The 24390-nt window shown below is 59.9% G+C and overlaps 13 protein-coding genes across 13 annotated transcripts; 7 read left to right on the forward strand and 6 right to left on the reverse strand.

The window, feature by feature from the left end:
* Positions 1 to 138: 138 nt before the first annotated feature.
* Positions 139 to 1901, forward strand: OT_ostta11g00820 (Quinonprotein alcohol dehydrogenase-like superfamily; the record flags this gene model as incomplete). The annotated part of the gene is made up of 2 exons (XM_022982960.1): positions 139 to 348; positions 555 to 1901. The coding sequence occupies 2 exons, from the start codon at positions 139 to 141 to the stop codon at positions 1899 to 1901; spliced, it is 1557 nt and encodes a 518-aa protein (XP_022839903.1).
* Positions 1902 to 2043: 142 nt separating this feature from the next.
* Positions 2044 to 3897, reverse strand: OT_ostta11g00830 (Nuclear protein 96; the record flags this gene model as incomplete). The annotated part of the gene is made up of 1 exon (XM_003081842.2): positions 2044 to 3897. One exon carries the CDS (start codon positions 3895 to 3897, stop codon positions 2044 to 2046), a length of 1854 nt encoding a protein of 617 aa, XP_003081890.2.
* A 112-nt stretch (positions 3898 to 4009) lies between these two features.
* OT_ostta11g00840 (RmlC-like jelly roll fold) lies at positions 4010 to 7366 on the reverse strand (the record flags this gene model as incomplete). The annotated part of the gene is made up of 1 exon (XM_003081843.1): positions 4010 to 7366. One exon carries the CDS (start codon positions 7364 to 7366, stop codon positions 4010 to 4012), a length of 3357 nt encoding a protein of 1118 aa, XP_003081891.1.
* A 141-nt stretch (positions 7367 to 7507) lies between these two features.
* Positions 7508 to 10339, reverse strand: OT_ostta11g00850 (Ion transport N-terminal; the record flags this gene model as incomplete). The annotated part of the gene is made up of 1 exon (XM_003081844.2): positions 7508 to 10339. The coding sequence occupies one exon, from the start codon at positions 10337 to 10339 to the stop codon at positions 7508 to 7510; it is 2832 nt and encodes a 943-aa protein (XP_003081892.2).
* A 171-nt stretch (positions 10340 to 10510) lies between these two features.
* OT_ostta11g00860 (FeS cluster insertion protein) lies at positions 10511 to 10969 on the forward strand (the record flags this gene model as incomplete). Its single annotated transcript, XM_003081845.1, has 1 exon — positions 10511 to 10969. One exon carries the CDS (start codon positions 10511 to 10513, stop codon positions 10967 to 10969), a length of 459 nt encoding a protein of 152 aa, XP_003081893.1.
* Positions 10970 to 11144: 175 nt separating this feature from the next.
* OT_ostta11g00870 (Phosphoribosyltransferase domain) lies at positions 11145 to 11986 on the reverse strand (the record flags this gene model as incomplete). Its single annotated transcript, XM_022982962.1, has 2 exons — positions 11145 to 11850; positions 11961 to 11986. 2 exons carry the CDS (start codon positions 11984 to 11986, stop codon positions 11145 to 11147), a joined length of 732 nt encoding a protein of 243 aa, XP_022839904.1.
* A 106-nt stretch (positions 11987 to 12092) lies between these two features.
* OT_ostta11g00880 (Oxoglutarate/iron-dependent dioxygenase) lies at positions 12093 to 13277 on the forward strand (the record flags this gene model as incomplete). Its single annotated transcript, XM_003081847.1, has 1 exon — positions 12093 to 13277. One exon carries the CDS (start codon positions 12093 to 12095, stop codon positions 13275 to 13277), a length of 1185 nt encoding a protein of 394 aa, XP_003081895.1.
* Positions 13278 to 13652: 375 nt separating this feature from the next.
* On the forward strand, positions 13653 to 15863 carry OT_ostta11g00890 (Serine/threonine-protein kinase, active site; the record flags this gene model as incomplete). Its single annotated transcript, XM_022982963.1, has 1 exon — positions 13653 to 15863. One exon carries the CDS (start codon positions 13653 to 13655, stop codon positions 15861 to 15863), a length of 2211 nt encoding a protein of 736 aa, XP_022839905.1.
* A 195-nt stretch (positions 15864 to 16058) lies between these two features.
* On the forward strand, positions 16059 to 17644 carry OT_ostta11g00900 (Tetratricopeptide repeat; the record flags this gene model as incomplete). Its single annotated transcript, XM_022982964.1, has 2 exons — positions 16059 to 16091; positions 16235 to 17644. The coding sequence occupies 2 exons, from the start codon at positions 16059 to 16061 to the stop codon at positions 17642 to 17644; spliced, it is 1443 nt and encodes a 480-aa protein (XP_022839906.1).
* A 53-nt stretch (positions 17645 to 17697) lies between these two features.
* On the reverse strand, positions 17698 to 20454 carry OT_ostta11g00910 (Mini-chromosome maintenance, DNA-dependent ATPase; the record flags this gene model as incomplete). The annotated part of the gene is made up of 2 exons (XM_022982965.1): positions 17698 to 20200; positions 20438 to 20454. The coding sequence occupies 2 exons, from the start codon at positions 20452 to 20454 to the stop codon at positions 17698 to 17700; spliced, it is 2520 nt and encodes an 839-aa protein (XP_022839907.1).
* Positions 20455 to 20926: 472 nt separating this feature from the next.
* OT_ostta11g00920 (unnamed product) lies at positions 20927 to 21601 on the forward strand (the record flags this gene model as incomplete). Its single annotated transcript, XM_003081852.2, has 1 exon — positions 20927 to 21601. One exon carries the CDS (start codon positions 20927 to 20929, stop codon positions 21599 to 21601), a length of 675 nt encoding a protein of 224 aa, XP_003081900.2.
* Positions 21602 to 21687: 86 nt separating this feature from the next.
* OT_ostta11g00930 (Methyltransferase type 12) lies at positions 21688 to 22614 on the forward strand (the record flags this gene model as incomplete). The annotated part of the gene is made up of 1 exon (XM_022982966.1): positions 21688 to 22614. One exon carries the CDS (start codon positions 21688 to 21690, stop codon positions 22612 to 22614), a length of 927 nt encoding a protein of 308 aa, XP_022839908.1.
* A 63-nt stretch (positions 22615 to 22677) lies between these two features.
* OT_ostta11g00940 (DNA primase large subunit, eukaryotic/archaeal) lies at positions 22678 to 24213 on the reverse strand (the record flags this gene model as incomplete). The annotated part of the gene is made up of 1 exon (XM_003081854.2): positions 22678 to 24213. The coding sequence occupies one exon, from the start codon at positions 24211 to 24213 to the stop codon at positions 22678 to 22680; it is 1536 nt and encodes a 511-aa protein (XP_003081902.2).
* Between the last annotated feature and the right edge of the window lie 177 nt (positions 24214 to 24390).

Below are 24390 nucleotides of genomic sequence, written 5' to 3' on the forward strand. Positions count from 1 at the left end.
GCGGCGTTCGCGCGTATTTTCTCCGTCCACGCGCGCCGTCGCGTCGGTGATCGAGCGCGGTGCGCGAGAGGCGCGCGCGGTTGTCGAGAAGCAAACCCTGGGTCCACGATCGCGCGCGAAGCGAGATTTCCACCCACCATGGCGCTCACGAGCGACGAGATGAACTATCTCGTCTACCGATATTTGCTTGAGAATGGATTTACCCACGCCGCGTTCGCGCTCGGGCACGAATCGCGCGTGGACGGAGCGAAAGTCGCGGAGGGGGATGAGAAAATTCCACCGGGCGCGTTGATCGCCTTCACGCAGAAAGGGTTGCAGTACTGCGAGATCGAGGCGAATCTGAACGATGTACGTGTGTGTCGTTGTTTTAAAATCCTTTACGTTGGATTCCGTGACGAAAGTAGCGCGACGATGCGTCGCGCGGGCGCTCGATCGCAGATTTCAACTCGAATCGCCTTGGAATGCATTTTAAGAATGCATTTCGAGAATTGATGTTGAACACGATCGATTCGCGACGGGAGCGATGACTGACGAGTGCATTTATGACAACGTAGGACGGCACGGATGTCGACGCGGATTTCAGCATACTAAGTGCGAAAGATTTGCTCTCGCACACCGTGGACGAACTCAAAGCCATCGTGGAGAAGCGCAGGAACATGTCAGAGGAGGAGCGAAAGGCGCTCAGAGAGGAGGAGGAGAGAGAGATGCGAGCTAAGGCAGAGGCGAACGGGATTAAGATCGAGAACGACGTCGAGAGGGAAATCAAGGCGGATGAGGTGACGATTCTGGACGGACACACGAGCGAAGTTTTTATTTGCGCGTGGAATCCGACGAAACAATTGCTGGCAAGTGGGAGCGGCGACAGCACGGCGCGGCTGTGGACGATTCCGGCCGGACCGTCTGGCCGCGAGGCGCAGACCAAACTCTCGAAGCCGAAGGTTTTGGAGCACAAGAGTGATGAAGGTGACGCCGTCGACGCCATGGACACAGATGAGGCAAAGAATGGCGAGTTTACCGCGGACGGCAGCAAACAAAAGGACGTCACCACGCTCGATTGGAACGCAGACGGCACGCTCCTTGCGACGGGGTCGTACGATGGCCAAGCTCGCATCTGGGATGCGAGTGGCAAGCTCGTAAGGAGCCTGAAGATGCACAAGGGTCCTATTTTCTCGCTGAAGTGGAACAAGACAGGCGAGTATCTGCTGAGCGGCTCTGTGGACAAGACGGCCATCGTCTGGGAAGTGGCCACGGGCGCGATGAAGCAGCAATTCGCGTTCCATTCCGCGCCCACCCTGGACGTGGACTGGAGAGACGCACAGTCGTTTGCCACTTCCTCTATGGACCACTCCATCTACGTGTGCAAGCTCGGTGATGACAAACCTATTAAGTCGTTCAAGGGACACAATGACGAAGTCAATGCCATCAAGTGGGATCCCAGTGGTACGCTCCTCGCGTCTTGCTCGGATGACTTCACCGCCAAGGTGTGGAATGTGAAGAAAGATACGTGCGTACACGATCTCAACGAACACGAGAAGGAAATCTACACTATCAAGTGGAGCCCGACCGGTCCGGGCACTGACAATCCTAATCTTCCGCTCATTCTTGCGACCGCGTCGTACGATGCGACGATCAAGCTGTGGGATGTTGACTCGGGTAAGTGCTTGCACACCCTCGAGGGCCACACCGACCCGGTGTACTCCGTCGCTTTTAGTCCCGACGGCAAGTACCTAGCGAGTGGCTCCTTCGACAAGAACTTGCACATCTGGGACGTGAAGGACGGGACTTTGATTCGCACGTACCACGGCGAGGGAGGTATTTTCGAGGTTTGTTGGAACAAGGAAGGTACCAAGATTGCCGCCTGCTTCTCAAACAACCGAGTCTCCGTGCTCGATTTTGCCTGAGCGCATGAACAAAGACTTCCAGAAGTGAATCCGCGTCAATAGCAAATAGTCTTTCATCAGAGAATCATATTTTCGTGGGGGCAACGACGCGATACTATCATCTATTACTCGTTCGTTTTCGTCTACAAAAAGGCGAGGCGCGTCACGGGCGCGGAATCGTGTACGTCGCCCACAAAGCCCGCGCCTCATCGAGCTGGTTCTGAGCAACACTGCACGCCTCGAGCATGAAGGTCACTTTGGCGTCGTCGCCGTTCCACTCTTCGATTCGTTCGCGTAAAATGTGACTCGTGGTCTTCACCCTTCTCACCGGATCCCGCAAGTGCTGCGCGACGAAGACGGCCCACTCGCAGTGACCGTTCGCCGACATACCAAGGAGTTGGGTCGCGAACGCCACCGTAATTTCATCGGCGAGAGCGTCCATTTCTTCTCCCGCAAGAACATCGATGGCATCCAAAATGCCAAAGAGATGCCACGCCAACGACGAGTCCAACACGTCATCGGAGTACGTAAGCGGATGAAACGCGACGCGAACCTCCGCTGCGGTCGGTGAACAACCGTTGTCTTCCGTCGACGCTGCGAGGGCTAGGATGTTGAACGCGACGTCGCGCAGATGGATCGCTTGGTTAGCATCTAGACATTCGTAGCCTGCGATGGGCGGCACGGGATTTGCCGCGCGGTCCGTTGCCACGGCGTCAAGATACTTTTGCACAACCTCTCGCAGTGGCGAAGTCGGACCCGACGCAAGCCACAAGTGCAGGCCCAAGTTTTGATACCATCCCATGCCGTCGGCGTCTCTCTCGACTTCTCCGGCCAAAAGCTTGAATGCCTGTTCGCTTTCAGAGTCTACGTACTTCCCAACAGAGTTCACGCGCCATCGCGTGAGCTGCTGCTTGGCATAAAACGCCACGTTTTTACTAGAGCCGATTTGCGCCAAGAACGTTGCCAGGCGCGGATCACCGTGCGCCGCCGCCGCACGTGCCGCACTCACTTTTCGACCTCCCGCGGCGTGAGTAAGCATCGCACGCCTCCCTTCTAACTCATCTTCCGATGGGCGCGTTCGCGCGACCTGGTCGCGCAACCAAGTGCTCACACCCGCGCGACGACGATGCACTTCTGCTGCGGTGCCTCGAGCCGCTCCAAACTTGTCCTCAGCAAACAACTCGCTCGTAAGCGCCCACGCGCTCACCTCCGCCTCGGCGCGCGCGCGCGCGCGATTGTCGTCCAAGTCCCCGCTCGAGCTCGCTAACGACTCCACGACCGCCTCCAGATGCCGTAGACACACCGCGGCGACTCCGTACGGCGCCGCCTCTCGCGCCTCTCTCGAGCACGCCAAACGTAAACCTCCATCCGCCCTACGCACCGCCTGATCGAGCGCCACCGCGAGCGCCCCCTCGACGCTCTCGAAGGTCGCCCGCGTGCGTACCGCTTTTAACACCACCGCATCGCTCTCGATCGCCGGCGCGCCGACGACGCCTCTCGGTCCGTGCGCCGCACCGCGCGAGCCGCTTCGCCCCCCGTACGCGTCCACCCCCCCGAACGTCGTCTCAAACGTCGTCGGCGCGCTCGTCCGAACGTCGCACGATTTCAACTCCAGCGCCCGAACCGCCACCGCGACCGCCTTCGCTGCGAGCGGCGCGCGCGGTCGAGCCGTCGAAACCGCCGCGCGACCGTTCGAATCGCCGTCTCGCGTCTCCGCGTCTTCGCGCGCGCGCGCCGCGCCCGTCGCGGCCGCGTCGACGTCCGCGTCGACGTACCGATCGTTCTCGATCGCTCGCACGGCGTCTTCGTGCTCGCGAAGCGCGCGCATCGCGTCCGTGAGGTCGATCGCGTCGCCGCGCCCGAGACTCTCAGAGAATCCACCGGGCGCGTCCTCATCCATGAAATCATCGTCGATCGGGGGCTTTCGCGAGCGATTCGCGACGCCGAGAGGGGTGAGCTCGTCCTCGGTCTCGGAGACGTCGGAGTCGGAGTCGAGGAGACCGACGCGGGTGGCCATGTTGAAGAGGCGAGATGTGCGGGGCCGCGGCGCGCGTGGAACTGGCGAAGACGCGAGCGCGTGAAATATTACATACGGTCGTGCGCGTATTATTCGACCAAGTGCACAAAATCTAAGGTGCGATGGAGTCCAGAGCCATGAATGTGTCGACCCAGGCGGTTCGTTCGACCACGTTTTGGGGCTCTGTCGCGTCTCGAATCGGCGGCACGCCTCGGCCGCGATACGCCGATCGAGTGAGTGTCTCCACCGCCTTGGGCGGTGGTTGGTTCGCCAACGCGTCCCAATCGACGTCGCACAACAGATCACACTGCTTCACTGACGATGTACTGTGCAGACGACTGTCCGGGTCGACGACGAGGAGGCACCGCGCGAGGATCTCCGCCTCAGGAATCTTCTTATCGATCGACGCCGGGAACGCGCTGGCCAAATCGCACATGCAAATCGCCTCGTATGTCTTGTGCCCTACCGTCATCCCGAACGGGGGCGCCCCACGAAGAAGGTGCGCGATGAAGACGCCCAGTGAGAACCAGTCGGCACGCTCGTCGTGGCCTAGGCCTCGAACGACTTCAGGTGCCATGTACGCCGCAGCGCCGCACACAGTATAAGTCCTCCCGGGAGTCTTGTCCGTCACGGAGAGGCGCTTGGCGAATCGGAAGTCCGTTAAACGAAGCATGCCACGCTCATCGATAACCATGGTCTCCGGATCCATGCCTCGGAACACGATGTCCATCGAGTGCATGTACTCGAGGACGACGACGAGCGATGCGATGTAGTATCGCACCACTTCAATATTTGACCCACCGCCGCACGCGATCACAGCCTCCAGCGCACACCTCGGAACGAAAGGATACGGGATGGAGATGAAGCTTGCGTCTCTTGACGGGATACCCGGCGTCGGAATGAAGGACGGTGGCAAAGTAGACCCAGCGGTGAGAGCGGTGATGATTTTGCGCTCGCGCAGAACGCCTTCCACTCGAGAGAGCGACTCTGTCCTCGCGAGGGAAATTTGTACTGTCGCCTCCTTGTGCATTCCCTTAGTCTCGCGCATGTGGCCAAGAAGTGTCATGTACAACGCCTCACGCGTAGCGCGATCGTCATCGCCGAAACTCAACCTCCGTTCATGGGGAATGTCCAAACCCGCCGAGGTGCGAGGTGCGAGTAAACGCTCGCTCGATGCCGTTCGCTCCAACGCCGATGATGTTCGCATTATTACTTCGCTACCAGTGACAGATGAGATGTCCTCTCTCGTGACTTTCCAAACCTGCACATCATCGCTGAGCGACTGAATGTTTGTCGCGCATGGCGCTCCAGCTGCAGAAAGCAGAGCGCGTTCACCAAAATATTGCCCGACTGTCAACTTCAGAACGACCCTGGGAGGTTCGCTCTCGTCGCGTGCGTTCGACCTCACGGTACACGCGACCTCTCCCTTGTTCATGACGTGCATTGCGGTGAGAATCTGTCCTTGATTCGCAATGAGCTGATCCTTAGCTGTCTTGACGAGCGAGTTGGCTCTGTTGAGGACAATCTTCGCCGCTACGCGCCTCAAGTCACTCAAACTCACGGGCTTCAACGCATCGACTCCTCGGAGCACACGTGTCAACATATCAACGCTTCGTTCATTGGCCTCGCGCGTGATAGTGACGTATGCGGCGAAATCTAGAACCCAAAGCACTCCGTCGCTGGTAGCAGTCACTGTCTCGTGCGGCATCTGTGCGTGCGCCATGCACTGTTCGTTAAAGCACATCCTATCCCCGTCTCTACCGTACGCTCGCAACTTTTCGGTTTGCTTCTTCTTCGCATTGTCGTCTCCCTCGTTCTCGACCCATTGCACGTTGTCTCGTCCAGTCAGCGTCCCGCTCTGCACGACGTACAACGCTCGCACGCAGTTTTTGTCGTTCTGTGTCACGATGACGTCGCCGTTTTCGAAGCGCTTCTTGTACATGACCTTGGCTACTTGCTCTAACAAGTGTTCTGGGGCGTCGTAAAATAAGAACGACTGCCTGATGATAGAAATCAGGGGCGACCTGTCCGACGAAATCGCGATTGACAAATCTCCCATCTGTTCCTCCAACGGACTGCCGTCTTGGAGCGTGATATCCGATGGAACCCCGTACGGGTGAACGACGCGATAGCTACGACGTGTTTGCATGGTAAAAGTCGGCATGACACGACGTCTCGGTCTCGCTGACGACGGAAACGGCGACGAGAGCGGGTCCATGCGATCCGGAAAGTTGAACAGAGCCCCCACGCTTTGGACTGATTTGAGCGGCGTGACTGGTGCGATTTCTTGCTGTTTCTCCTCCAGGAAGTCCTCTATCAGGATGACGATGACAGTGATATCATCCGTGCGTGTCTCGTACTGCAGCCAAAGCTTGTAGGACTCGACCACGAGCGCGATGGCGCTTTGCTGTGGATCCTTCGTCGACGTCGCCGCCTTGACCACGCTTGTCGATGGAATGAACTCGAAAACACCGTCCGAGGCAATGATCACTGCCTTAGTATCCTCGCTCAAGCGAACGTGCTCGATTTCCGGAGTCGAGATGACGCCTATGCGCTCGGCCACGGCGTCGCCGATGGAACGCGTGAACGCTGTTCCTGGATACATCCCGTTCTTTGCCCAAAGCCTCGGAGGATCGCCGTCGTCGTCTTGCTCCGTCCCCCAGCACTGCACCGCGGGATCCTTAAACCCCTCGAGTTGATCGAGCGTGAGCACGCGCGCTCCCTCTCGCTTCACTCGCTCGCACTCATCCGCGCGAAACGGCGTCTGATCCGAGCTCAAATCAACCGTGTCCACCCCCGTAACCTCTCCCTTGACGTTCCTCGTCGCCATTGCCATCGTCGCCCGCGAATCCCCGCAGTTCATCACATACATATCCCTTCCTTTGATGTGCGCGATAACCGCCGTGGTTCCGCTCAACGAATCATCCACGTCGCTCGCCCGTAACCCCGCATTCGTCGCCCGAAACGCCGCCTCGTACGCGCTCACGTTCCCGAACCCCCTCGTCGCGATCTCCATCGGCAGTCGTTCGCACGCGAACTCCGCGCACTCCGTCCCAAACTCCCCGTGTCCATCGAACACGCCGAACAACAACTCATCCTTTTTACCTCGGAAATTCCGTGCGCACACCCACGCGTCTTGATTGCGCTTATTCGGCGCCTCTGGGTAGTATCCGCGCTGGGAGCACAGCGCGTATCGTAATGTGTACGACCGCGCCTCCCCGCTCTCGCCCTTAAACGCGACATCGATCGCGTTCGCCCCGTGCACGCCCGTTAACCGCGCGTTGTATTCGTCCTGCGTCAACGGCCCTCCGCGCAGGCGCACTTGGTAGCTCACGCTCGGTGATTTGGATTGTGATTGTTTCGTCTTTGACGCGTCGTTCGCGGACGTCGACGCGCGTTCGGGCGAGCGGACGACGGCGGTGCCGTCCTTGGATGTTCCCTCGGCGGTGGCGGAGGAGGCGCAACCCATCACCGGCGTGCAGGGAGTGCGGACGACTGGAATGTCGACGACGGACCAACGGTCTTTGCGGGCGGGGCGAGGCGACGCGCGCGGAGCGAGGCGCGCCGTCGGCGGTGTGATGGGAAGTCTATCGCGTCACATACGGTCGTGTTACAATGAGTCCTTGAAGACGCGATCGGCGGCGAACTTGGCGCTCTCCGATGTGAAATCTTTCGCGCGAGACGAGCCGGCGGGGCGGACGCCCTGCACGCCGACCGTCGGTCTTCGGGAGTCCCAGTCCTCTTCCTCGGTGACGACGTTCGACGTGACGACGAGCTTGGCCCCTCGCTTTTGAGCCTCCTCTATGCGTTGGCGAATCTTATCGGACTGTAGGGCGTTGAAGGGACTCACGCCCGTGGTGGTCGGCGCGGCGGCCTTGCCAGCGGTGAAATCAAACACTGAAGCCGAAGCACCGGGGTCGCCGCCTCGAGGGCCAACGTCCATCAGGTTCTGCACCGCCTGGTACACCGCCTCGACGTTTAGCTCCATATTTATTTGCTTCTTCTCGATTGCGTCGGCGCTCATGACGATTTGAGACGTGTTCAGGGGCGTCTCCTCTCCCATCGAGCCAACTTTCTTCACCTCAACCATCACCTCGGCGATTTGCTCGGAGACGTTGACGATGTCTGCGTGCATCTGCTGCATGGCGAGTTTGATCGCGCCCATCGTCGCTCCAGGCGTCCCACCTCCCGACATTGCCTTGGAATCGATCGCCTCTAATCCACCTTTGTTGACGAGTCCCATCACGCCCGCCTTCTCTCTCTCTGCTCGTTTTTCATCCTGCTCTTTTCGCTCCTTTTCGAGCAACTCGCGCCAATTTTCGGCAACGTTTCGCGTCTCGGGATGCAGTAGCGCTCGTCTATCACACTCACTCAACGCGACGCGAGCCATCTTTGGCCTATTCAACCGCGATAGTGATGCAAAAAACTCGTCTTCGAAGTTTCGCAGCAGATTAGGCTGATGTTGTGAACACATGTCGTAAAAAGCACCGTGATCCAAGACGAGCGCCTCGACGTACTTATCAAACGGCATGGCGCACAATATTCCCTTGTGGAAACCAGACAGTAGTCCAGGATTCAAAAGCGTCCCAGGGCCTCTGAGTAGCCCTTTCTCCTCCGCGATCTCTATCTGTTGATCACGCAGACGTTTGCGTTTGATTCTCATCACATCGGCGTGATGAAATCCACTCTGTTCATCAGGAGAATACGTCACCCTGCCTGTCAGCGTGATGAGCATCCTCTCAGCCAATTCATACGGATAACACATCCTGGAGCCACGAGCGAACATTTTAGTGTCCATCGTGCGACAGAGAATCTCTATGACGATCGAATCGGGCTCCACAGTCCCGCTCGCTGTTAGACCGGTCACCATCGGCTTGCCATAAATGTAAAAGTTGACGTCGGCGCGAATCGCTTCTGGAAGGGGTTTAATGATGTCGCGATTCACCAACTTGGCTGGTTTCGCAGATGACTTATAGTGTGACCGCACGCGAGATTGTAACCCACTAGGCATCTTGTTTTCCGCGAGCAGTTCTCTCACGTGGTTCATGAGAACCGCAAAGCGGTTGCCTGGCGAATCCTCATCCATCGTCATGTTCACGCCAGAGATGATGGCGGAAAACACAAACCCACCGGTAATCATGACTAGGATCGCGACGACTCGCTCGGCCACCGTCGTTGGCACGACATTACCGTAACCCACCGTGGTTAGCGTTTGCACCGCCCAAAATAGCGACGCTACGTACATGTGGCTCTTTTGTCCGCTCTCTCCGCTCATGTCTTCACGAGTGAAATCGTACACGTAAGCGTACAGGCAAGCCGTCCAGTGCGACAAAAGTATGAGAAAGGCAACTAAACGGAGAATCGTAACACCTTTGTACACGCGCAAGAGGGTTTCTTGGTAACGCTCCAGGATTCTCATCGTTCGAAGCACACGAAGGAGACGAAGCATCTTGAACAAACGGAAAACCTCTGGAACTTTCGAATCTTGCGCCGCCGCACCGCACGCGGCCTCCGATTCCCAAGAGCACGCCGACGTTCCATCCACACCGCGACTAATGTAATCGATGGGAATCAAAGACACGGCGTCGATGATGAACCACCCCTTGAGGTAGTGTTTTTGGATCTTCCACAAATTCGTGACGTAGTGATAATCGTCGTCGTCTGAGCTCGTCTCCCAATACGCCGTGAAAAAGTTGAACACCATGTCCACGTAAAAGTACATATCGATGAAAAAATCGGCGATGTACCAAACCCCGTACGAGGGTTCGGAGAAGCCAATGCGATAGGGCACTGAGAAGGCGATGTACATCAACAAAAAGATTTGCAAAAAGTCCCAATACTGCCTCAACTTGGTCGTCGGGTGCATGACGAACAAGGACCTGCTCTCATCGTCGTCCGCGTACTTCGCAGCAGCCTTCGGATCGTCGTCGTCGTCCGAGTCGTCTTCGAACATCCCCAGCTCGTCTCCGCTCAACTCGTCCAGGCGTCGCGCGCTGAACATTCCGACCCGCTTCTTCGCCGCCTGCTCCGCCATCACCGTCAGCTCCTCCGCCTTCAATCGTTCCACATCCGCTCGCAGTTTCGCGTCCTCCTCCGCCCGCGCCTCATCTCGCGTCTTCGCCAATCCGTGCTTCGCCTTGGACGCGCTCCCGACCGGGACGCGCGCGATCCCTCGCTTCGCCGCCGCCTTCGCCGCCGCCATCAGCGCCTTCGCCCGCTCCTGCGTCGTCATCCCCGCCGTCGACGGCATCACCACCACCCCGTCCTCGCTTCCCGCGCTATCGCTCGTCCCCCCGCGCTGCCCGACGTCCGTCGCCCTGGGTGTTGGCCCATCGAATCCATCCTCGCTATTCCCCTCGTTCGCGCGTCCACGTCTCGTCGGACGCGTCGACGCGCGCGCCGGGGCCGCCGCGCCGCCCGCGCGCGCGCTCACGGGCGCCATCGCGCCGTGACGCGCGCGTCTGTCGCCGGCATCGCCAGGCGCTCGACGCATCCGTTGGTGTACGTATTGGACGTCGTACACGCCCATGTATTGGACGAACACCATCGCACGCATCCGAATCCATCGTCGCGACGCCTCCGTGAGCGCCCCGCGCGCGTCGACGCACGGGCGATGCGTCGCGCGCTCGCGCGCATCGCCGCGCGCGCGAGTGCGCGCGCGACGCCGCGCGCGCGGACGTCGCGCGAGGGGAGATTCGCATCGAATGCGATCGGTGCCGACGCCGACGACGGCGTCACGCTCACGGACGCGTGCGCCGCGCGCGTGCGCGCGCTCGAGCGCGAGGAGGGCGGGGCGACGCGCCTGCGGTTGGCGGTCCGGGGGGGGGGGTGCTCGGGGTTCACGTACGAGTTCACCCTCGAGCGCGGCGCGAGGGCTGGGGCGGATGACAAGACGTTTCGAGCGGCGAACGGGGCGGAGGTGGTCGTGGACGGCGTCTCGTACGAGTACGTCAAGGGAAGCACGATTGATTACGTGGAGGAGATGATAAAGAGCTCGTTTGAGGTGGTGAAGAATCCGAGGGCGAAAGGGAGCTGTGGGTGCGGGGCGTCGTTCGACGCGGAGGACGCGTGAGACGGGACGCGCGAGGGGGGCGAGGGGGGCGTCGGCGACGGCGATGTGGACGTGGACCAGGCTCGGACGGGGAGGCGATGGCGACGAGAGCGATGCGATGGGTGTTGTAATGGAAACTGTGAAGCAAAACGTGGTTGATTGATGTCATCAAAACGAGGACGACGGAGGAAAACGCTCACGCGGAGCGCGCGGCGTCGATCTCGGCGAGCACTCTCGCGGCATCGCTCGCGGGAACGATCCGGGGCGTTCCTTCCGGTGGATCGCGACCCATGTCCGCCCCGATCGTGGAGTCGTCGACGACGGTGAAGCACGGCACGTCGGCGAATTTACCGTCGGCGTACTCGTGAATCTTCTTCACCCCGTCCAGAAACGGCAAGCTCACCATGGCCGCGAATTCGTGCACCTTCGCCCCGAGTTGATCCACCAAGTTAAATCCAGCGATCGCGGTCCCACCCGTGGCGATCAAATCGTCGATCAACACCACGCGATCCCCTTCGCGCACGCTTCCGAGCCGCATCACCGTCTCATCCGTCGAATACTCCGTGACGTACTTCCCGCTCGACACCAACACCCCCGGCAGCTTTCCAGCCTTGCGTATCATCACGAACGGAATGTTCAGCGCCATAGCGATCGATGGTCCGAACAAGAATCCGCGCGCGTCGAATCCCGCCACGTGCGTCGGTCCGTCCGCGCCCTGCGCCCGGTACCGCTCGACGAACACTTCGATCACCTCCCTGAACGCCTCCGGGTTCTCCGTGATCCCGGAGACGTCGTAAAACGACGGCACATCGTGCGGGGAGTACTTCGGGCCGTACCACGGGAGGGATTTCGCGATGCGCACCGCGCGCGGGTCGGTTTGGTCGACGCAAAAATGATTCGATCTGTCCGGGACGTCAAAGCGTTTCACACCGCGTCAGTCGACGCGCGCGCGCGACGTCGACGCGCGCGCGCGAGCGTAACGAGACAGTTGAGCGCGCACGCGCGCGCGCACCCGAGTTCTCGCACGCGAACGACCATGACGGACGCGTCTCTAAAAAGTGCGCGGTGGAGAGTGACGGCACATAACGGCGCTCGGCGCGTCGCGCCTCCGTCTCGAGCGTCGCGCGCGAGGCGAGCGTCGATGATGGCGTCCACGCGCGCGTGCGTCGCGTCGACGTCGCGTGCGACGCCGGAGAGGGCGCGATTGAGTCGAAAAGCAAAGGCTCGCTCGGTCTCGGGACAGAGAGAAAGAATCGTCGCGCGCGCGTCGAGGACGACGCTCCGCGACGCGCTGCGCTCGAACGAGTCGAGAGGATCCATCGTGTTCGTCGTGGACGAGGGTGAGAACACGCGGGCGGTGTTCGTGGGCGGTGGACGGGACGCGCTCGAGGCGTACGCGGAGTCGACGGAGCGAGACGTCGAGACGCTGTGGGTACGATGGGAGACCTTAGGGCGTCGCGCGCGGGCGAGCGCTTTGAACGCCAAAGTAAAGGAGATTATCGCTGCGTTGGGATACGCGCCGGAGGATAACGCGGGGGCGGTGGCGAGCGCGACTCAGAAGGCGGCGGAGCCGACCGGCGGCGGGCAGGCGACGTTTGCGCGGAGCCATCTGGAGGCGCTCGACCGCGACGGTATCGTCGTGATCGATGGCATGTTAGACGCTGAGACATTGAACGACGCCGTGGAGTCGGTGCGAGCGCTTCACGCGCGCGGTTTGATGCGGAATCTGGAACAGAGCGGTCGAGACGACGACGTGGCGGTGCTCTCCGGTAGCGCGCTTCCGTCCGGTAGAGAGTTCTTAGGATTACGGCCGGTCGTCAGACTCTTGCTTGACGTCCCAAATGGCCTACGTCGCGCGTTGGACGACAATACGAACGCCGAAATCTCCGAAGATACGCGATCGAAGATCCGTAGATGCGCTCCGCCAGACCGTCTCATGGCGGCTCGATATGGCCCTGAAAACTGTCGCTACGTCGCCCACCTGGATAACGATCCCAGAGATCCTGGCAATGACGTCGGCACACCCGGTCTCCGCCCCGCAGACCGCGTCTTCACCTGCATCGCCTACCTCAATCCGAACTGGATCCCCGCCCACGAGGGTCGATTTCGATACTTTCCGCTCGGCGCCGACGTCTCTTCCTCCGATTTCACCGACATCGACCCACTCTGCGGTCGCGTCGTCGTGTTCGACTCTTCAAAATTACTTCACGAGGTCCGTCCGAGCGCCGCCGATCGCTTCGCCGTCACCGCGTGGACTTACGATCGCTCCCGCGTCTCGCGATCCGTTCCGTCGTCTCGTGCAATTCATCCACTCCCGGGTCTGTCGTAATCGTCACATTTCCAGCCCGCCACGCCTCGACGCTCGACCGTCCGCGCGCGCCGACGCCGACGCGCGCGCGGGCGTCGCGCCCGCATGTTCTCGCGCTCGAACTCCGATGACGTGGTCGAGGCGCGGGCGCACGCGACGGCGAACGCGCCCGATCGCGATCGAATCGTCGGCGTGAAACACGAGGCTGCATCCACGCGAGATTCGTTCGTTCGCGAGGTGCGCGACGGCGAAAACGGGTCGAGAGCGACGGATGATGACGCGTCGACGAGCGGCGACGCGAGAGACGGCGGTGGAGAGGGATCAGAGGAGGCGGGGAACGTTAACGGGCGTTCGGGACGGGAGCGAGGACAAAGCGAGGGCGCGAATGCGGGACGGATGGCGCTGAACGCGAGACGACCGAGCAGGGATCACGAGCGAACACCGAATAAATTTCTGCCGTGGTTATCGAACACACCGACCCTGGATGGAACGCTGGAGAAGCGACAGGAGACGGAGGGCTGGTGGGCGAGTCTGTTTGGAGGTGGGACGGAACAGTGGGGGCTTCGGTACTTTTTGTTGTACGACACGCATTTGTTCTGGGGTAAGGGTTTCAGTACAATGCATGGATACGGGACGGTGCTGAGCGTGCGCGAGGTTCCGGAGCTCGGGCCCACGTCTTTCGCGGTTGAAATGATGGCCGTGCCGAAGAGGAACTTGCGAAGATCGTTTAACGATAACGTCAACTTCCTGGATTTGATATCTGGGTTGTGTTGTAAGCCGGCGGGATTCAGAGTGATGTACCTACGCGCGACGAGTCCGAAGGAGATGCAACGATGGATGGAGGGATTCTGTCGCGGGACCTCGGACACACCAGTCTCGACGAGGATGCCTTTGGACTTTTCAGAAGAGATCCCACCGTCGCCGCGAATTTCGACGGATAGTGAGCTGTCGATCGATACCTTTTCCGGAACGGGTACACGAACGCGATACGAAGAGCCTCCGCCGCCACTCTCTCCGGGCGGAGCGTCGCGCGAGTTCCTGAACACGAGTCCCGAGACGGAGGACGTACCTTTGTTCCGACTTGATGCAAACGGCGAGTCAGGCGAGTTTAATCACAGCACGCAGCAGAAATCGCCCGTGCGCACGCGATCGGTGTTGAAGTCCAACTCGATGCTACGTAATCACGAACAACGGCAATCTGTCGACGGCAATTGCTCGAAGTCAGTGACTTTTGATGACCATGTGGAGTCTGTCGTCATCGCGAGATCGCCCGTCAAGCAGCAAGGTATCGTGCCGGCGCAGGAGACGGACCGTGAATTCAGAACGCGAACGAGACTATTAAAAGCCGCTGGTTCCTTCAAAATATCTGAGAGTGAGCTACAGATAGGTGCCAAACTTGGTATCGGTTCGTTTGGCGTCGTGTACCGAGCTAAGTGGAACGACACAGACGTCGCGTACAAGGTGATGCTTCAGGATAAAATGAACTACGAAACAGTCAACGCTTTTGCGGAAGAAATACGCATGATGCGCGGCCTGAGGCATCCGAACATCGTGCTGTTCATCGGTGCGGTGATTCAGCCTAATCGTTTGGGGATCGTTTCCGAGCTCATGAAGCGCGGGAATCTGGAGTTTCTGCTGCACGGCAACAGCACGATGGGTCGACAACTTCGAGAGAACGGTATGTTGCGTCGACAGATGGCGGCCGATTGCGCTAGAGGGATGCTGTATTTGCATTCTCTTTCCAGACCCGTCGTTCATCACGATTTAAAGCCCGCTAATCTGGTGGTCGACTCGAACTGGACGCTCAAGGTGAGTGACTTCGGCATGGCACAGCTGAAAAGTTATACATACGATTCCGTCAGCGGAGCACCGGGCGGAACCCCGGAGTGGATGTCCCCAGAGGCCCTTCGAGGCGACAAAGCGAACGAACGATCGGATGTCTACTCCTTTGGCGTGATTCTGTGGGAACTCATGACGGTTTCATTTCCTTGGGCGGAGCTCTCGTCACCCGTGCAAATCGTCGCGCAAGTGGCCTTTTTGCATCGCCGGTTGAAGGTACCCGAATGGATCGAGAAGCCCATGGCAGATCTCCTCCACAGCTGTTGGGCTCGCGAACCGGAGGAGCGTCCGACGTTCGAGAAAATTGTCGAGCAGCTCGCTGGCGAATATCCTCAGGCGTGGTCTCTCGGCCAAGTTGACAAGAGCGCCGACGAACAAGCCGCGAATATTCTAGCCATGATGTCCACCGGCAAAGGCGCGTCATCCACGGAAGCTGATAGCGCAGACAGTTCGAACGAGGAAGAATTCGTGGACAACGTCGTCGAAGTCTCCGTCATCAGCGCTTTCGCCCCCAGAGGGCTGAAACCCATCCGGACGCCGACGCCCGTGACCGACGTCCCCAAGCAAACCGACACCCTGGACACCGAGGAAGACTCCTCCGAGGAGTCCAACTCACTGGACGCTCCCAACGGCCGCGCGTCAGCCTCAGCAAACGGCACGGTCATGACTACCGTCAACGAGTTCCGCCCGAGACTTTCTCCGCTCAAGACGCCGCGCGCCGAGCTCCCGTCCGCGCTCCCCACCCTCTCAAACGGCGCCCGCGATTGACGCCGTTCGTTGTATCATCACATCACACCCCTCTCGCGCGCTCAAAATCGCGCTCGGCGCCGTGACCACCAACTGGTCCACCCCCGCGGTCGACGCCCGCCCGCCCGCGCGGACAGCCAGACGCTCGGCCCAAAAGCCGCCCGCGCCACTGTCGACCCGCACGGCATCGCGCGCGCGCGCGTCGCCCGCGCGGTCATGGATCCCTCGATGTTCACGCCCGAGATGATGGTGCGTCGCGCGCGCGAACGACGCGCGCGCGCGCGCGTTCGCACCACCGAACGCGTCGCCACGCGCGAGATCTCTCCTCGATCGTCGACTGACGCTCGACCGCTCGCATCGCTGGCGATGCGTTGAATCGCACGACGACGCAGGCGCAGGCGCAGCGCATGATGGCGAACATGACGCCGGAACAGATGGAACAGATGCAGCGCATGGCGGGGTCGATGGGGATGGCCATGCCGCCGGGCGCGGCGGAAGCGATGAAGAACATGACGGCGGATGACATGCGGCGGGCGGCGAGCGAAATGGGAAACATGACGCCGGAACAGATGAAGGCGCAATACGAACAGGCGCAAGGGCAGGCGAAGGCGAGCGCGATGTATAAGTACGGCGCGAGTGAGAAGCTGAAGTCGGAGGGGAATAAGCTCGTGGGAGAGGGGAAGCACGCGGAGGCGATTGAGAAGTACGCGCGAGTGAAGGCTAACCTTTCGGAGGACGGAAGCGCGGAGGCGAAGACGCTGCGAGTGTCGTGTCTGTTGAACTCGGCTCTGTGCTTTAACAAGATCGGAAAGCACGGTGATGCGATTTCGGAGTGCGCCGCGGCGCTGGAGCTCGAACCGAGGAGTCTCAAGGCGTACTATCGACGCGGACAGGCGCTCGTGGCGATGGGCGACCTCGAGCGCGGCGTCGAGGATTTGATGCGTGCGAATAAGCTCAGTCCCGGGGACGAAACCGTGAAGGCTGAGCTTGATGCGTGCGTTAAAAACATGGAATCGAAAGACATGGCCGTCCCGGCGGCGTGTCCACCGTTTGATCATCCGCAAGCGGCGCCAGTCGCGAGTAGCAGCGGAGCGTCGGCCGCCGTGCCGGGCATGCCGAACATCACCCCTGATATGCAAGCGCAGATGGAGGCGATGATGAACGACCCTAACGCAATGGAACAAGTGACTTCCATGCTCGGAGGTATGTCGGAGGAACAACTTGCTGCCATGGCGGCTTCGAATCCGATGATGGCAGGCATGGACACAGAAGCGCTTAAGAAGGCAACGGGCATGATGAAGAACATGAAGCCCGAGACCATGAAAGCTATGATGAAGATGGCGAAGGGCATGGGCATGGACGGTCAAGGTGGCGGTGGAATGGACCCCAACGACCCCAACTTCATGGCCAAGATGCAAGAAGGGCTGAACAACCCAGAGATGCGAGAAGCCATGGTAGACATGATGCAGAGCATGGACGCCGAGTCGATCAAGGAAATGTCTCAGAGCATGGGCATGTCCATGGACGACGCGCAAGCGGAGCAGGCTGCGAACGCTCTCAAGAACATCTCGCCCAAGACGATGGATCGAATGCTTACCATGGCGTCGTTCGCCGGTGGTATGTACAGTCGCTTCAAGCGCCCGATCGACTGGGCTCTTCGCAACAAGCGAACGGCGATGAGCATGTTCGTCGTCTTGACTGCGGTCGGAACGACGTATGTACTCAGATGGTGGCGCCGACGTGGTGGGGACGTTGACGCCGTTAATGCGACGGAACTGCTCGGTGGTGGCTCGACGTTTTAATCAGAAACTATGTCTCGCATACCAGTACACATTACACGACGAAAAAATTTACTTCAATTGCTCGCGTGAACGATTACTTCGCGCGCGCTGTCATGAGTGAAATCCGAGTTTCGGAATGTAGAGCTACCGTAGAACGGCGCTAGGTCTGTGATTCCGTACTCTCGCGCCTTGCTCTCGAGGTCTCGACACCTGATTGTTGCGGTTTGATTCACGGCGTCGGCTTGACTGTTCGATCTCGCCGCACTGAGGTTCGCCCAGCGCAAAGTCTCGCGAAGCAAGCCCCGAAGGATCTCCATGAGCAGCGCGTTGTAGTCACGATGCGCGTGCGTGTATCGCGCAAACTTCTTCTGCAACATCTTTTGAACCGATTGTTTCTGTGTTCCGATGAAGGATTGCAGCATGCACCCGATCGCGGCATCGATGTCTTCCGACGACACCTGTTGGCTCAACCGCATCGACGCGCGCGCCTCGCTCATACGGATGATTGATTCAAGGTGACGAACGGCGACCGGCATGCCCTCGCGCGTCACGGACTCCTTGCGGAGTTCGGCGTAGACGCGTTGAATTTTTGGAAGATCTTGTGTGTTGATTTTGGGACGAATCTCTTTCTTCGCGTAGGAAATGTACTTCTTCAGTAGATTTTGATCGATCGACTCAATGCCGTCGTCCTCGGTTTCGTGCGCCGGCTCCGCCTCATGCGCCATGCTTTTTGAGTGCGGATGATGTTTTACGTGTGAGTTGACGACAAATGTGGCCAGTCGCCGATCGTGCTCGGGATCGATAAGATCACGGATGACGCAAAGAACGTCGAAACGGGACAGAATTGGATCTGTCAATTCAACGTTGTCGCTGAAAGTCTTCGTGGAGTCGTATCTACCACCGATCGGGTTCGCAGCTGCGATCACGGAACAGCGCGCCTGAAGAGAGGTAACGATACCAGCCTTTGAGATGGAGATTTGTTGCTGTTCCATGGCTTCGTGAATCGACACGCGATCTTGATCGTTCATCTTGTCGAACTCATCGATGAGACACACACCGCGATCCGCGAGCACGAGCGCGCCTCCCTCCAAAACGAACTCACGCGTCACCGGATCCTTGTGAACGGCGGCTGTTAAACCAACAGCGGATGCACCCTTACCTGTGGTGTACACTGCGCGACTCGCGGTCGCCTGAGTGTACTTGAGAAATTGAGACTTCGCGACACCAGGATCGCCGAGTAACAACATGTTAATGTCGCCACGCAGACGAGTCTTTCCCTTGACGAATTTTTCCTGTCCACCAAACAAAGCCAAAGCGAGGCCCATCTTGATATCTTCGTGGCCGTGAATCGCCGGTGCGATCGATTTGACGATGCGTCGAACGATTTGCGGATCTCGACTCAATTTGCGAATGTCTTCGCGATCCTCGTCGGTGAGATTATCCGATGAGAACAAGTCTCCCTTTCGCTTGATGTAGTTTGCTTCTATGAACGTTGTGAATACTGGGAAGCCTTGCTGGCGAGTGTTGAGCGACGCCTCAAAATTGTTCGTGTACACCCCCGTGACTTCGACCTCGTCGCCCGGTTTGGCGAGATCAATCAAATCGTTGAGCACAATGATTTCCTTGCTACGAGGAATGCGACCCGGCGGCACGCTACCGGGAGACTCCTGCAACGTGAGCTTTTGGTAATTTCTGTAAACCGTCTTCGCCGAGTTGACCTGCCACCGACCCTTTTGTTGGCACTCCGGACACGCATTCGGGCGCTCCTCCTCTCTGCTACTATTCTGGAATATCGGACCGATGTTGTACGAGCACGTCATGCACGTGTACGTCACGTTCTTCAACTGTGGAAATACACCCGTGCGGCGAGTGATGACGCCGCTGACGCGAATGAGCATGTTTAAGTGCACTTGGCGAATGTCTCGGATCGCGTCTTCTAACGGGAGTTCCACGATTCGCACGAAGACGTCCTGGTGGATGTCGCCGTACGACGGGTAGAGCTTGAGCACCTCCGTGAGCGCAACCTCGTCAAAAATGTCCAACATGTCCTTCGGTGCGTCCGCGAGCCAACTCGCGATAAGCGGTTCGACCGTCCCCAGATGCATGTAGCTCACCTCCAGACTCTGACGGTTGTTGTTGCACATCTCGCGAATCTTCTTATGATAGAGCGATCGCCCTTGCTCGTCCACCTGTCCTTTGCGCAAGAATCGACTCAGCCGCTTGCGAATTTCAACCTTGGTACGATCCTTCGTGATCCACTCTCGAAGAGGGCAATCGTACGCCTCGATGTTCATTTCGTACTCCTCACCATCGTCGTCCATCTCCCCATCCGCCGCGCGGTCCGCCGCCCGTCTGCGTCTCGCCTGCCGCAACCACTCATCCTCGCCCTCATCCAAAGCCCGCGGACGAACTCGACCGTGCACTCGCGTACCGCGCTGTTCGTACTCATCCCGCCGCTCCATCTCCGCTTCCGCGCGCACGCGCGCCTCGAGCTCGGCCTCCGCGTCGAAATCCTCATCCTCATCCGCCAAGCCGTGGCGCTCGTATTGATCGAGATGCGGCATGACTTGATAATCCCTACGTCCACGTCGACACCGCGCGCGACATCACATCGTCAGTCACACGCGCACGTCACCCACGTCCGCGTCCGCGTCCGCACGCGCGCGCGATCGACATCGCCCACCGCGTCTTTCGCGCGTCGCCTCGGCTGTCGCGCGCCGTTTTCAAACCGCAACCGTCCCGACGCCATCCGCACCCTCTCCACCCTCGCGTTCAACACCTCCATCGCGACGCGCCGTCGACGCGCGCACGCACCGCTCCATGTCATTCATCAGATCCTCTCCCTCGCTCTCGTCGTCGTCGTCGCCATCGCTCGCGTCGAATTCGCCGTCATCGAAATCATCATCCCCACCCAACCGCGCCGCGCCGTCGAGATCGCGACCCGCGACGCCGTCGTCGTCGCCGTCGAAGGCATCGCGCGCGTCGTCGTACGCGCCGTCGTCCGACATCGCGTCGGCGTCGCGCTATTCCCGTGGGCGTCGCCGCGCGGCGTGATGTGGCCCACGGAGGGACTCCACGTCGAGTCACGACTCGTCGTTTTTGAATTCTGCATGCATCCAGCGCGACGTCGTCCCCATCGCGTCGCGCGTCGACGCCCGATCGACCGAAGCGCCGCGCGCGCGCGCGTCGTCCATCGCGCGCGCGTCTCGACGTCCACGACGCGCGCGCGCGCGCGTCGGCGGCGCTGTCGACCCATCGCGCAAATCGCGCAAATCGCGCCCATCGCCCGTCGTCGATCGCGGCATGGAGGCCAAACGCGTCGTCTTCGTCTCGCTGAAACCGGCGAGTGGGCGCGCCGAGGGCGCGTCGTCGCGATCGACGCGGAAGCGGGCGTTGGGGATCGAGGCGAACGCGACGTGGGAGGATTTCGAACGCGCGGTGATGGAGCGATTGCGCGTCGCGGGCGTGCGGGCGGTGTATCACGCGTCCACGGGTGAGCGCGTGCGAGGGGTGGAGGACGTCAGGGACATTGAAGATTTGATCGTGGAGGAGGATGAGGGGGCGCGGATGATCCCGGAGGGTGGGGTCTCGCCGAGTCCGTCGCGGACGGCGCACGGAAGCCGAAACGCGAGCGCGAGCGCGCGGACGGAGACGGAGGACGACGACGGGAAGAATAAACCGAGAAGAATGTCGGTGATGCTGGCGAATGTTATTCCGGGATTGAGCGGCGCCGTGGGGGGGGAGGCGATGCGAAAGTTGGACAGCGCCCTGGACGCGGCGGAGCGCGGCGGAGACGACGACTCGGAGCGCAAGACGCGGTCGAGGTTCTTCAATCGCTCGGGGGGGCGAGGGAAGACGTCGAAGCGTAAGAGACGACTGAGTTACCGTCGCTTGGGGCTGCTCATCGCCGGCGTACTCGCGCTCGCGCTTTGGTTCACGCTCGGGAGGAATCGCGACGACGCGTTCGGCGTTCGGTAATCCGCGTGTAACGTCGAAACCACACTCCGCGCCGCCGCGCAACCATTCGCTCCGCCGCGCGCGCCGCGCGACGTCGCGCGCGCGCGATGTCGCTCGCGTTCGAGCGCGCGCGCGCGACGTCGACGAGCGCGTCGCTCGCTCGAACGCCGAGAAACGCTCGACACGCAAACGCGTCGTCTCGGCGCTTCTCTCGCGCGCGAGCGTCCGCGAGCGACGACGCCGAGGCGTGGGAAAAGTTCTACGCCGCGCACAGTCGCAACGGCGCGTCCGCGGACGTGCGCTTCTTCAAGGATCGACACTACCTGCGAAGGGCGTTCGGGGAGCTGGTGGACGCGGACGCGCGCGCGCATCCGGAGACGTTTCGCGCGGCGTTGGACCCGAAAACGCTTGGAGACGTGGACGAGAGCGACGTCGTGGACGTGTTGGAGCTCGGGTGCGGGGTCGGGAACTCGGTGTATCCGTTAATTCGAGCGAATTTGAACATGCGCGTGACGGCGGTGGACTGCTCGCCGACGGCGGTCGCGACGCTTGAGAAGAGTCCGGAGTTCGACCCGAGGCGCGTTCGCGCGCTCGTCGTGGACGCGAGCGAAGCGAATTCGATGGTGGGACGCGTGGACGACGCGTCGATGGACGCCGTGACGGCTGTGTTTTTCTTATCGGCGCTCACGGCGAGCGGAATGCGAAACGTCGCCGAGGAAGTTCGCCGCGTCTTGCGACCGAACGGCGTGCTTCTGTTCAGAGATTACGCTCGAGGAGATGTGAAGAACGCTGGTGACTCCTCGCAGTTTGTCCCGGGTCTGCGCGTCGATTCCGCGACGGAAAGCGACCAGATGTATCGTCGTGGCGATGGTACTCTTGCCGTGTTCTTCGAACCGAGCGAACTCAATGAGGTGTTCGTATCGGTGGGATTAGTTGGCGCGTGCGAGATCGTCTCGCACACTGTGACGAATCGTAAACTCGGAGTGACCATGGAGCGCAGATTCGTTCAAGGTAGATTCGTGAAGCCCGCTTGATAGCCATCGTTATAGGAGACAATTCGTTTGTCGCGCATTACAATAGAAGTTTAGCCAGTCTAATCACGCCGCGGTCGTCGCAGTCGCGACTGCCGCTTCGCCTGGAGCCGGCGCAATGATGTTCCTACTCTCGTGGAAGTACTGGTGCGGGGTATGGACGCCAGCTTCGATCTCTTTGCCGTCGTGAAGCGCGGCAAACGTCATCCCGCACGCGATTTGATAGTGCATGCCCTTCGCCTTATCGACAATTTTTATCGAAGCGTCCTCAGGAATTTTCATCGATTTTGTCAAAAGTTCGTGCAGCGCTTCGCCGTTCTTGTTCCCTCCGCTCGTCATCGTCCGGAATGGGCATCCATGGCTGTCCTTCTCACCGGGCGTGGCGTTAATGCACTGGCCGCACGAGTGCGGCGTGTAGTTGACGCGCTTGCCCTCTCGACCGTACGCGTGCCTGATGCCGTACGAGTAGTCCTTCTCGAACTTTTCGGCCGAACAATCTGGGCTCTTCGTGAATTCTGTCTTCCAAAATACGAGTGCCTGGTCCAGGGGAAGACCGATGCCTTTGAGGTACAACTGGTACTGACGACGACCGCCGTGCGTCAGGTGATGCTTCTTCTTGAGTGCATTGTGGAGCTGACGCATGCAGAGCGGGAACGAATCTTGCGTTTGCTCGATGCCCGAGATGGACATCGTTCCCTCGCCCTCGTACGCCCTTCGTCCCTCGTACGCCCTACCCGAACGCTTGTTGTGCACCGCTCTCAGGAGCGGCGCGAGCCTATTTGCCTCCGCCACCTCAAACTGCTTGAACAATTCCTTCGCCTTCTTCATACCCAGGCTCAGTCTGGTTCGGAACCTGCCAAAAACAAGTTGATCGAGCGTCTCCTTTCGAATCCAAGCTCGTCCGCCGATGAGATACGCCCGTCGCGTGCGCACGAGCGGGCTCACTTCTTCGAAACCGACGACAAACCAATTCTTCGCGTTTCGCGCCTCCTCCGCGCACTTGCGCTCGAACTCACCGAGCTTCAAGTTATTCACGCTCGCATCCTTGAGCGCCTTTCTAAACTCGAAATCCGCCATCAAGACGTCCCGTAACTCATTCTTGTGCTCTTGAACGTCCCGCTCGCTCGCCGCGCCGTAGTCGTCGAACCCATTCGTCTTCATGAAGCTCTCCTTCCCCGACTCGCTCAGCTCACCGAACCGATACTTGAACAGCTCCAACTCGTTCTCTACGAACCACCTCTCGTGCTCCTCTTTCAAACTCGACGCCAGACGCAACAGAAAGTGTCCGGTGGCGTCTCTCGACGCGTTCTCTTCATCAAACTCCCCTCGCCCGTTCGTCCGCCGCATCTCTCGTCGTTCCTCTTCCTCTCGAATCACCTTTTTCAACTCTTCATCCTTCTTCCCACCGCTTCGCGCGTCGTCGATCGCGCGCAACAGCGCGTATCGGTCGCTCGCGCATCGCTCCAAATAATCGATCGACCGTTCCTCCGTCGGCGGCGTCGCGTACGCGTCCAACCGCGCCGCGTTCCCGGTGTACTTCGATCGCGCGCGCTCCTGCGCCACCGCGTTCGCGCTCTTCAGGACCCCGAACGCGCTCGGCATCGCGGCGCGTCGTCGTCGCGCGCGCGCGGCGAAAGCTGTCGGTTTTCAAAAATTTAAACACACCTTGAACGTTTATCTCTCCAAACCCTACACATCGACCGCGTACGAAACGTCCACGTCGAGGTATGTACGGTCGTCGACGTGTCCCATAGTGTGCACGTTTTGATGGCGACACGA

Source organism: Ostreococcus tauri (genome assembly GCF_000214015.3).
Source record: "Ostreococcus tauri WGS project CAID00000000 data, contig chromosome 11, whole genome shotgun sequence".
NCBI classification, from domain to species: Eukaryota; Viridiplantae; Chlorophyta; class Mamiellophyceae; order Mamiellales; family Bathycoccaceae; genus Ostreococcus; species Ostreococcus tauri.